The sequence below is a fragment of the Tachysurus fulvidraco genome, chromosome 26 (genome assembly GCF_022655615.1).
Source record: "Tachysurus fulvidraco isolate hzauxx_2018 chromosome 26, HZAU_PFXX_2.0, whole genome shotgun sequence".
NCBI lineage: Eukaryota > Metazoa > Chordata > Actinopteri > Siluriformes > Bagridae > Tachysurus > Tachysurus fulvidraco.
The window spans coordinates 13,963,593-13,975,555 of NC_062543.1; the positions used below are offsets into that span (position 1 = coordinate 13,963,593).

General features: G+C 39.1%; 3 protein-coding genes and 1 non-coding gene across 7 annotated transcripts in view; 2 read left to right on the plus strand and 2 right to left on the minus strand.

Annotated features, from left to right (window-relative positions):
• lrch2 (leucine-rich repeats and calponin homology (CH) domain containing 2) overlaps nt 1-5,826 on the minus strand; it is a 43,424-nt gene extending 37,598 nt beyond the window's left edge. For 2 of the 4 annotated variants that reach the window (XM_047809395.1, XM_027144191.2), the window contains exon 1: nt 5,374-5,826. In XM_047809395.1, the coding sequence (XP_047665351.1) occupies nt 5,374-5,611 (238 nt within the window). In that variant the 5' untranslated portion in view covers nt 5,612-5,826. The remainder of the gene's footprint in view (nt 1-5,373) is intronic. The other 2 variants (XM_047809397.1, XM_047809396.1) reach the window with 2 other exon arrangements.
• Nucleotides 1-11,963, plus strand: part of LOC113636639 (trichohyalin-like) — a 501,252-nt gene that overhangs the window by 344,579 nt on the left and 144,710 nt on the right. The window lies entirely within an intron of this gene.
• On the minus strand, nt 1,191-1,263 carry trnam-cau. Its single transcript has one exon. It is a non-coding gene; the product is annotated as a tRNA-Met (tRNA).
• Nucleotides 6,984-11,920, plus strand: si:dkey-17o15.2 (UAP56-interacting factor). Its single transcript, XM_027144215.2, has 9 exons — nt 6,984-7,255; nt 8,780-8,938; nt 9,144-9,229; nt 9,416-9,507; nt 9,609-9,678; nt 9,791-9,843; nt 9,964-10,050; nt 10,722-10,839; nt 11,186-11,920. The coding sequence occupies exons 1-9, from the start codon at nt 7,189-7,191 to the stop codon at nt 11,453-11,455; spliced, it is 1,002 nt and encodes a 333-aa protein (XP_027000016.2). The 5' UTR covers nt 6,984-7,188; the 3' UTR covers nt 11,456-11,920.

Consider the following 11,963-nt stretch of genomic DNA (forward strand, 5'->3'; position numbering starts at 1 on the left):
TTGATACTTTTGGCTAGGTAAACATACAATGAGCCTAAATCTCAGGTGGGTGGAAATATATCACGCAGACAGACAGTGACTCTACTGTTCAGACATCCAGAAGAAGTTCATCCTACAACCCCCGTTGCCAGAATAAAGAAAAGTCTTGATGCATACAGTAGCTACTTCATACCCTTAGAGGTGGTTATATCATAACAAGAATTACATTGCTAATATGTCATAAACTGATTTCCTTGGAATTCCTTGATATCATTGTGCCAAGGACGATTACACAGAATTCCAACTTGATGTTATAAATAGAAATTCTACGCAGAAAGGCAAAGAATTCCAAAAGTAAGATAAATAAAAAAAACCTTAATTTTGTTAAAAAGAATTTCAAACAGAATTTAAAAAATATATATATTAATCCGTCACTGTGTCATTAAAAATATATAAATATTTTGTCTATTTATTTATGTTTCACTTGTTAATCCACTCGGCCATTTTATTTTCCATTACTCTGTTTTGTGCGGTTAATTCCATTTGACCTTATTTTATCTTATATCTAATACTATATAATGATATTATTTTGTACTGTAATGATTTTTCTTTATAATACGGACGGTCATAAAAAAAACGTTTTGCTTCATGTGATAATTTATGATCAAGTAAAATTGGAATTTTAATTTCAATTTGAAATTCCAATATCAGGTCACAAAAAGACATTTTACTACAGTCGTCAATTTATTGTAGCTTTTCCCAGACACATAGCTTGCAATCAGAAGCTTGTATTCCCAAAACAATAGAAAAGAAGAGAGAGAGAGAGAGAGAGAGAGAGAGAGAGAGAGAGAGAGAGAGAGAGAGAGAGAGAGAGAGAGGGGGAGAGAGAGGAAATCCATTTCAAATTTTTCTTTGATTTATGGCATTTTGTGTTGACATCAGCAGGAAGTCCCTTTGGCAGACTGAACTCTTCAAGACATTTATAGTCCATTACAAAGTTCAATCAAATAAAAAAGGTTTATTTTCTACACACTGGAAGGAAGTGCAGTTTTTAAAAGGAGAACTATAAAGGGGATGGAAACAGACACAGTCCAAGTCTCTTTCTTTTTTGCTAACTGAATAGACTGCAAGGCTGCGTCTGGATATTTTCACATATCCCAGGAGAAATGTCTCCGCAATAATTGTGCAGCTTCGACCGAAGAAAAACTTTCTGCCCCGTGTGAGGCTCGAACTCACGACCTTCAGATTATGAGACTGACGCGCTGCCTACTGCGCCAACGAGGCCTGACGAGACAGCCTAAAAACAGTCAGTGGACTGTTTAACTCATCTGATAACTAGAATAACAGAAATGTTGTCTTTGCTGTGGTTTAAAAAAAACACATCCGTTATATCAACTACAAAGACCATAACACACAATGCTGGGGTTCAAAGGTGATGGGGTACAGAATGGCTAAGCATATCTGATCGAGCGTAATTACCTCAGTCCCTAGAGAGCCCCACACAGTGTGTGTGTGTGTGTGTTGGCCCATGAAGGTCAAACAGGCCACAGCTGATGCAAGTCTACCATGAAATTGTCCACATAAAGACAATGGAGATTGAAACCATCCCTACAGTATAGACAGATATTTCCCTGAACATGAATGCATGATTTAAAAATACAAAAAAAAAAGGATTTATTTGTTTAATTGAACTTTTCCAAATACAAAGCAGAAGATATTTTGAAAATGTTAAAATGCATGAGAAGAAAGATTGTGAAGCAATAAATGTTTCGTAAATTTAACCCTCAGGACCAAAACTAGATAAATTAATACGTGGCTATTAACACACCAGTCACTTAGTTTGGATTTTTAAACATTCCACAGAATAGCAGCTCCATCCAACAGGCCAAGCTGCTTTCAACACAATCTTTACCTCAGGAATGTAAATACTGCCAAAAATGCTGCCTTCTTGCACATCCTCATCCTCAATGTAACAGAACTGCTCATCTATCACCCATATAAAAGATTAATGTGGGTAAAAGACTAAAGTTAGCAGCTAGAACTTCTTGTAAACAAAACCTACTGTTGCTGAAGCAGAATTACCAAAAAAAAAACTATTCTTTACCTCAAGACTTCATCCTAAACCCCATTAACAGCATGTTGGAGTCTAAAAACACTGAACCTGTTACTGGAATCCTGTTAAATGTGTGAGAAAATATATTAAATACAAGTAAATGTATCTAATTTCTTATCATGAGATTAGACAATAATGTTAAAGAGACAACCCAGAGACATAACCTGCTTGTGCCAGCTAATGCTAATGCTAGTGATTACTCTACTAATATAAAGTCAGTATACTGCTGAGTCAGACGTTTGGAAATACATAGCCTCAAGCATACTGCAAAAACAGCCTGACAGGAAGCAGGTAGCTAACTAGCATCTGTTTAATAAAACTAGTATTTGGGGTATAAATCGCAAAGTCAATCAACACAGGTCAGTTCAAATTAGCTTCATGATAAAACTCTGACAGTGATTAGCCTGGATCTGTGTTTTTAAAGGTAAACATTCTACCAGTTATAGCATGTGTGTTGTCTGAGAACCAAAACTTAGAAACATCCCCTCAGAATAAATAGACATGGACAGTTCCTGTCGAGGCCATTACCACTTCCTCAAAACCTCTTTTGCCTTCTTTGAGACACTCAGTTACTGAAAGGACGTCTGGCAAGAAAACTGGCAGAATGATACGCTGAATGCATAATTTTTGGACAGTGATATAGACAGAGGGCTCAACATGTCGTTTTGCTGGACTTTGTACCTGGATAATGAACAGCAATACATTTACAAGTCCCTGAGAAACTTATCGCTATAGAAACAATAACATATGAGTTCATTAATATAAACCTATAGTATAAACTACAGACCAATGATGTTATAGAAACAAATATCAGCACATTTGTATCACTGTTATATAATAATGTTAAAGGCAAAAAGGCAAGTGTTTGGTATTCATTCAAACTGGATCTGTAAGAGCTTAAGAACAGAGTGTGTGTGATTAATTTAACTTAAGTGTCTACTTTACAAAGCAATGTAGTCCAACTGTAATGAAAGCACGCCCACAAAGTAAGACATTAGGTTTTACGGTGATTTGCCCCTTCATTGAAGTCTTTTGGGACGTTCCAACAATTTAATTAATAACTTCGGGATGAAGAGCGGCTGTTTAGTGACACATTGAGGTCAGCTATACAAGCGTTTATTCACTAAGCAGTGTTAACTGTTGCCAAACACTGTCTCCCACCATCCAGAAGTACTAAGTAGGTCACTGGGACACACACACACACACACACACACACACACACACACACACACACACACACACACACACACACACACAAACAGTCAAACTATGTCTGAAATCGTTTGGAGCGCAAACACTTTGAGTAACAGTTACACTAAAGAAATAACAAAGAGAAAACACACTTCAGCTGTTTTTAACCTAAGTCTGTGCCTTTGTATGTGTGTGTGTGTGTGTGTGAGAGAGAGAGAGAGAGAGAGAGAGAGAGAGAGAGAGAGAGAGAGAGAGAGAGAGAGAGACAGAGAGAAATCAGCTGTTGAGTCAGCATCAGTCTGCTTCTCTGCCATGAAATCACTTCCTCATCTGGTTGTCTGGTCTACCAAGACATTTATCAACAATTCCTTTAAACACACACACACACACACACACACACACACACACACACACACACACACACACACACACACACACACACACACACTCGAACAGCTGACATCCTTATTTAGTTACTACGAAGTCCATCAGTGCAGCTAAGTGTTGATCAGAGGCCTAACCCTGCATAACCCTATCCCTGTCGTTCATTATGTTAAACCCTTCCATCCCCTCACCAGCCTCTCTTTTTAACATTTAACAGTAAATAACATTCGCAAATGCAGCTTTTCATGATACCAAGAACCATAAAGTCAAAACACTTCTGTCCTGAAGATTTTCCCTTGCTGGAAAACTTGACACCACTGACATTGGTGACTCCTTCCATAAAAAATATCATTTTACAGAAGACTTCAGCATACTAATGATTATATATCCTTCTTTGTTAAACAGCACATTTTTAACGTATTATTATGCCTCTTAGATTATTTTAGAGACAAGAATCTATTAGAACAAGTGCATTCATATACATGTAAGGTACACCAGGCTCAACTGGCAAAGCTACTGTTATAGAAAAGTTATCAAAACTTTCCAACCAATCAAAATTGAGAATTCAACAGCACTATAATATGAGTTGGTAAAAAATAAATAACTCACAAAGCATTGAGAAGTAACACAAACCTTGTACTACTACAAAATATAACATTTATCCAAAAACTGTTTATTCCAAAAAAACATAACAGTAATGTAAATTCTCTAGATCTAAAAAAGCTCCATGCAGTTAGCTAATTATTTATAAATCGTGCAATCAATCAATGTGCATGATATACTAAAATATTTCGTGGCAATTAATTTGAACAAATTAACAATATGAAACTGTATCGCACGATCACATGTAGCATTACACTGATGTTTATATACAACAATGTCACAATCCTGTAATAAACTGCAACAAAACGATTTGTTATTTATATTATCAGTATATTCAGAACACAAATGTACAGAAGACATGGTGAAGAAATGCTCTGAGATTTTAGATCCTTTCAATCAATCTGCATATTTGTAATAGATTATTTATTATGCAGCAGAAGATTCAACCCTGTAGTGTTTAGTAGGTTCTTACTATAGTATCAGACATGTCTATAAACCAGGATTAGGGTCACGCGACAAGCTTAAATCTTATTATAATTCACCACAAGGCTTTTGATGGCTCATACCGTGTGGCTTGTGTGTAATACATCCGTGCACGATAGAGGGGGTGGTGCTGGTGGAGGAAAGGGCGCTGATGGCCAGTTGGATGCCGTTATAGAGGCAGCAGCATCTTTTGTCTTCATTCAGGAAGCATTTGGCGTTAGATCTTGCATTTCAATCCATTAAACATCGTTAAACGTGATCGATAATAAATGTGGACGCAAATGCGAAGGCACTCCATGCGCGCGCTTCAGTGCTTCATTCATGCCTTTCGACTACGTTTTGTAACCATTTCGGAAGCGACAGAAATACGCACATGGGGCTATTTTATTTACTGTAAACCCAACAGAGCTGAAGAAATCCCAAGATCCATTTTTCCCCATAGGATCTTTAAATTTTAGCCAGATTGCACCCAATGAGATGCTCTGATATAAAGACATATACGGTTTTCCATAGCCCTATTGTGCCACGCACGTTAGCATGCTAACAAGGGGGAACTGGGGAAAAATCAGACACGCACGGTTTAACCGGTTCTGGAGATGAGGAACGTGTAACGGACCCACCTGCATGCGTGGTGTCCGTAAGATCGTAGCTGAGCCCCGGGTAGTCGCGCAGTTTCCTCCCGCTGATGTTCAGGACTCCGGAGCAAGCGGCGTCATCGAGCGCGCGGTCCAGGCTGCGCGCGGTGTGCGGTGGTTGGGGTGGAGGCGGCGCGCCGTTCGAGCTCCAGTGCGGTCCGGCTGGATAGTGATGGCCCTGCAGGACAGCCGCAGCTGCCGCTCCTCCCTGACTCGCCGCCATCTTCTTAAAGGAAATATATGCTCAAGATAATAACGAGGGGGTATTTTTTTTTTAGCCGCTCCGCCCCGCGCGCAGAGGACGGGAGGGGGCTGGAGGATGATGGGGGCGGAGGGAGGAAGGGATGGGGTAGGGAGACAGGTGTTGTGGATGGTGATGTGGAAGAAAGCAGGATCCTTTGCCATGAATCATGATCTTGTGTCTTCTTTGCATTAATTTCCATCAGTTGTCCGGGTTTTTTTTTTTTGTGTGTGTGTGTGTTTGTTTTGTTTTGTTTATTTTTCTTTTCTATTCTTTTTTTTGCTCATCCGATGACACAGTTTCTTTTTGTTTATTTTAGAGTGCATGTGTTTCTCACGATGTAGACCAAAAAAAAAAAAAACAATTTTAAAGACACCTGCTGCAGTGAGGTGCAAATTAGTTTGATTTCTTTTTATGTGGATCACGAATAAAGAAGAACAAACCCGCACTGGTGCTTTGGCGACATCTGGTGGCTGTAAATGTTCCAGTAAGTACAGTATCCAATGTCACTTTGTGACCACTTGTGGCGCTGTAGAGCAGAACATAGGGTTCTTTTACAGTAAGGGTCTGATTACACCAGATTTCACTTGTTTAATCAGGTTTGTCTTTCATTCACTCTCAAGTGTAGTGAAAGCCAGCAGCCACAACAACATTTTGCAGATAAGATTGAAGATCCCTGGTCAAATGAAATAGTTTTTGTTCAGTGGCTTCTTTTATGTTTGGAGTATATTTAAAGATATTTCTGGTCATTAAAAACGAAGGTCTAGACTTCTTGGTCACAGAGGTGTCCCTGTCAATGTCACTTAATTATTATCCTGTTTGAATGGTCACTTGAAATAAATGACTCCAAAACTCAATACCTCAAAAAAAAAAAAAGAGATGTCTATAAATCATGTAAGCTTATACTTGTGTTTTCTGTGTTGTGTTGATGAAAAACTTTAGGATTTAGAAGCTCCATGACTTCAGTAAAAATGTAAAATGTGTCACTGTCATTGTTGAAATCAGTGTTGGTCACCGGTGGCTCAGTGGGTAAAGGTTCTGGATTACTGTTTATTCATTAATGGGTTCATTTCCCAGCACTTCCAATGTGGGCCCTTGAGCTTAACCCTTAACTCTTTCTATTGTATCATGGCTACACTCAAGACTCACTTCTGTAACATTTAATGGATGAAATGAATGAACCAAAGAAGACAAGAAGTTAACACCTAGGATTGATATTCACAGTTTAGCAATTACACATTAATACACATTATAATTGCAACTCAATGGAGTTGTGTTTCTCATGCACACAGTATATATAGACACGGTTTAATCTGTTGGACACTTCAGCTGTTAGAGCATGAGCTATTTTTGGGCTCCAGGCTTGTTCATTCACACCACATGAGGGCGAAGCACTTTCACAGCAGGCGTTCACGTTTGGTTCAACACATCCACTTTGCATGGCGTGACGCGAGGATACGTGAGCTACAAGTCTCGGTTTGATCAGTCGGTAAAAACAAACGATATCGTGCTTTTAACTGCATAAAGTGTTAGCGCGCGCGCGCCTGACCGGGGAAAAGATGGGAGACAGCGAGTTCTCAGAACCGATGGACGAGTCTCAAGCGGACAAAATCGACATGTCACTCGGTTAGAACGATGTTGTTTTTTTTCCCTGTTCATAAAATCACGAGTTTGTTTCCAGATTCGAAATCGCCTTGATGTTTTTTTTCACTTCCGCATTGTGCGCGAGGCACTTATAGCGTCATTAATCCTCTTTCACTGCACGCGCTACGTTTCTTTTACTTTATTATTGTACGTGTTTATGTTCGTGCTCGTGTTTGTACTGTGCAATTTATTTAGGGGGGACTGAATTGTGAAGCTATTGTGTGGCTGACAGGAAAGAAAGCTGTTCCGAGTGTTTTCTAAAAGGCAGAAGCAAAAAAAATAAGTGTTTGTAAAAATGTCATAGTGGCACGAGCTGTATTTCACTCAGATTGAAAACATCACATTTAACTGCTGTTATAATAAACACAAACTTTTAAAACATATCCTGAAGACGCCATTGCGCATTTCCGGTGTGTCTTCTGCCTACTACAGCCAACACCTGTCTGAGTTCACTGAGTCAACAACTCCAAGCTTTTTGTGACTCAGCTGTTCAACACTGAAGACATTTGTTTTAAGGCTTCATGGGGATTTTTCCCCAGACCAATTATTTAAAAACACTTATGCGAAACACAGTTCAGACTGTTTATGTACTGCTAAGCACATTTCTGCTAACTTCAAACCTTTGGAATAACAACTAGATTTACAGAGATGACAAAATGACCAGTTCTGCATGGTTTTAAAACTAAAAATGTTAATGTCTGAGTTTTACATCATAAAATGGCAACAAGCATTTGTTTTATTATCTGACACTGGCACATTTGACCCCTGTTAAGGTGGTGATGAAACGAAGGTCCTGTCAAGGTTCTTCACTGCCTTTCTTCCTAGTGCACGTTGCACATGTTCTTGACTCCAATTCAATTTTACAAGTGTTACCTGACTCTAGATCTGCCTCACTTTAAAGGTGGGGTGCGCGATGTTTGAGAAATGCTTCAAAAATGCTTCGGGCCGACTAACAAAACAAACGTGTAGCCAATGAGCAGAAAGCGGCGTGTCTTCTCAATATGCGGCAGAGAGAGTGTTCAGTGCACGTCTGACATTAGCTGAAAGCGATTGAAAGATTGACATGGCGGATACCTGCCGTTACCTCCTAGAACCTCGGGTTCTAGGTGTTGAACGTAATCTTCCACGTGAAACTGAGCTAAACATTTCACGGTACAACACATAGTACTACAAAAACACATTTGACCTTTATTACCATAGTATTACTCATTTACTAATAAAAATATCTCCTCGGCCAGCTGCCCCAGCAGGTTCCGCCATAATAGTTGCCTGGGTTGTGTACTGTATTTGTGTGTGGGGTGGAGCTATCAAAACAGGGGTGACACCCGTTTGGGTTAGGAGCGTGTTTGTTTAGGTGATTTGAAATGTCAACATTGGCTTTTAAACATTGTGCACCCCACCTTTAAGGTGCACGTTTTTGTCTTGCACCATGTTTACGTTCAGCCTGTAACGTAGTGTTTAATGTGAACAGACTGACTGACTAGTTTTCTCCTTTCTTCCTTCCAGATGAAATCATCAAGCTGAATAAAATGGAGCAGAAAGCAAACAGAGCTGCGAACAGGGCAAGAAGCAGGCGTGTTACAAACAGGAATAATGTACTGAGGAAGCTTAACCAGACACCACAGGCACAGAGAGGCCTCAGACGTGGTTCGCTGCATTATCAGGGTACTGAATTACTCTGTATTTACATCTAGCTTTCTAACTGCAATCCCTTTGTTCATTGCTATCTATTGATATTTAGGAAAATATTGAAAATGGGCACCTTTGTGCCAAATTCATTTATGGTTCTGTTGCTTTAAAAAGTAATCTCATAACCTAGCACGTCAACTTGACAGAAAGAAGGCTGAGCTCATTATTTGTATTATTTCAGGGCCATTTAGGTCACGTGGGCTAAACAGAAGCAGAGGTTTTGGGAGACCGAGTGGCCTGAGTCCTCTCAACAGAGCTAGTACTAAGGTTCGTAGAAAGCACCATATCATGGACTGAAAAATACAGACTTTATAGACATTTTTCAAATTGTAAAATAATATAGATGTAAAAATATGGTATGGATATAATGAATGTTATAATAAAAGATTATATTTACATAAGCTTAAAAGCAGCAATAATATGAAAATTCAGAAATAAGTGTTTTTTCCCCAGACAGGAGAATATCAAAATGAAAGTGCGGCCTTAGGAATTAGAGGCTCGTTCCGTGGGAGAGGGAGAGGAAAAGGACGAGGAGGATTGAGCAGGTATAAGACCATCGCTTTCATATGCATTATAAAGACCATTGCTTTCATTATGTATTATATTGAACTTAGTATTGATCGTTGTGTCGTTCATAATGTTGTAGAGGAGCTTTGTCAGCAAGAGGTCAGCGAGTTCCCCAGAGAGGTGGAAGACCATTTGTATTAGACAGAGAAGTATGTTAGTATAGAAGTACGCTGATCGCTTCATCATTTCCACATCAATGAAAATAATAAGGTTTGGTGGATTGATGTAGATCCCAATAACTGTTTATGTATTTGTTTGTAGTTTTCTGCTGCGAGAGGCACTGGCAAATTGGAAAGATATCAAAAAATAAGAAGGTATGTATATTTAGGCAAATATAGTAAATCTTATGCACACCGATGCATAATTCTTCTATTTTCTCTCTTTTTTTCTGCCTACTCACTTTATTTTACTCTCTTTTGCGCTCTCTCACAAAGTCAGGAAACGCCATCTACATCTACATCTACTCCCGGGACAACGTTAACCGTGTCGCTGCCCAATGAAAAACCACCACCTGTGACTCAGTGAGTTTTTCATTTATCATTTTACATTTTTTTAATATGTTTGAACATTTAAGTTATTCACTAAAAAGACCTGAACTGGAATCAAGACAAAGACGTGTGTGTCGAACCTTTGCTACTCATAAAGTTAAAAATCTGGATTTTTCTGGAAAGTTTAACAATGCATAAAGGTCCATGGTTTAAAAAACAGAATCACATTACATACACTCATCTGTCATCTTCTCCCAGACCTCCTCCTGACAAACGTTCTTAGGTGATAAGTTCCTCCATCTGTGGATTGTGGTAGATGGAAAGTATATGTCAGTACTAAAGGAACCCTGGCTGGCATCTGATTAGGTTTGTCAGGAGTCCTGGAGATGGTTCCACGATGGGTTATATGGGGTTTCTTGAATGCATGAAAATTGGAGAGACTGTACAATGGATTACTACTCTTACAAGCAGCGGCTACACATGGTGCAGCACGTTTTGTGTCAACAGGAACCTTCCGTACTCAGACCACTGGGAAAAGTGTAATCAGCATTGACTCAAAATGGCAGTGATGGTGAATTAGGTTCACTAAACAGGCCCTGAGCAGAGATTTATAGGATTAGAGAATTATTTATGTATTTTTTTTGTGAATTTTGCCATTGAACTTTAGGTATATAGCATTATTTGGATTCTCTTTTCCTTGTAAGGGTGAGGCCTCAGCGGGGGGATACCGTGTTAGGGGGCAGGTCACCTGAGGCAGTGAGCAGTAGACCAACACCCAAAGGCATCCAACTGCACTTCAATTACAAAGCAACCACCAACCAGGTGTGTGTATACACACACACACACACACACACATACACACACACCCTACCAACATAGCATTCTGTAATGCAGAACAATGTATAATGAAGCATATGTATGCCATGAATTCTGTTTCACATTTTTTTCTGATTTTGTCATTTACATAATTTAAAACTCTATACTTCAGATTTCTTCATTGAGATCTACCATCACACCAATTTAACACCATAACCATATTCATCTTGCTCTTTGATGTCACATTTAATAGTAGATCCGTTTTGAAAAGTAAACCATTTCACTTGTATGCTAAGAAAATCTGTTCCTACTTGTTACATTTTAATTGTTGTATTTTTTTTTTCGTTTGCAGACCCAGCTATCCTTGAACGAGCGCTTCACTAGCTTGAGGATGAGAGGACGTGGCCCGAGGATAAATAGAGAAAGTGGGAGGGGCCGTGGGCGGGGACCGGGACGAGGACGAGGAGATATTAGCACAGGAAGAGGTCGAGGAAGGGGTGTGATGAATGAAGCACCGGTAATGATGAGAGGTGGAAGAGGACGAGGAAGGGCTAGAGGAAGAGCTAGAGGAAGGGCTAGAGGAAGAGCTAGAGGTGAAGGCCGAACCGTCTTTCTACAGTGATTTCAAACATGTGGCCTGAATGGAGCAATATTTCATTTCACACTAAGGTTCAAGGGGAGGAAGGAGCCCTAAGTAGGACATTTGTGTCTCTACAGTCATAGCCTTTAAGATTGCTCTATTTTAACATGACAATGAAGAAGCTGTTTTAGTAATCAACAAGCCACAGTGTTGAAAAATTCACACTAATTCACAATTTTTTTTTTAAATGTGAATTTTAAGCCCTGATTTTTTAAAGTTTGCATTTGGGCTCGGATCTGAATGTTCTTGGAAATTACACACCTCAAAGCCTTACAATTCAAAGTGCCTTAACACTTACTGTAAATACATCTTTGGCTAAATGGGTTATATTTGGGAGTTACCAATCTTACAAAAGTGTAAATATGCTTTCTGGTATGGTTTAGACATCAACATGAACCTCAATTAAAATGAAGCTAATTTAAAATAAAATCCCAAATGTGTGTTTGATATTTATACGTGATGTGTCATTAATTGTGTACTCATAAATCTT

Coding starts and splice junctions, on each gene's coding strand:
- si:dkey-17o15.2 (XM_027144215.2), top strand. CDS start 7,189: ATGGGAGACAGCGAGTTCTCAGAACCGATGGACGAGTCTCAAGCGGAC. Junction 7,256..8,779: donor CAAAATCGACATGTCACTCG/GTTAGAACGATG, acceptor TCTTCCTTCCAG/ATGAAATCATCAAGCTGAAT. Junction 10,840..11,185: donor ACAAAGCAACCACCAACCAG/GTGTGTGTATAC, acceptor TTTCGTTTGCAG/ACCCAGCTATCCTTGAACGA.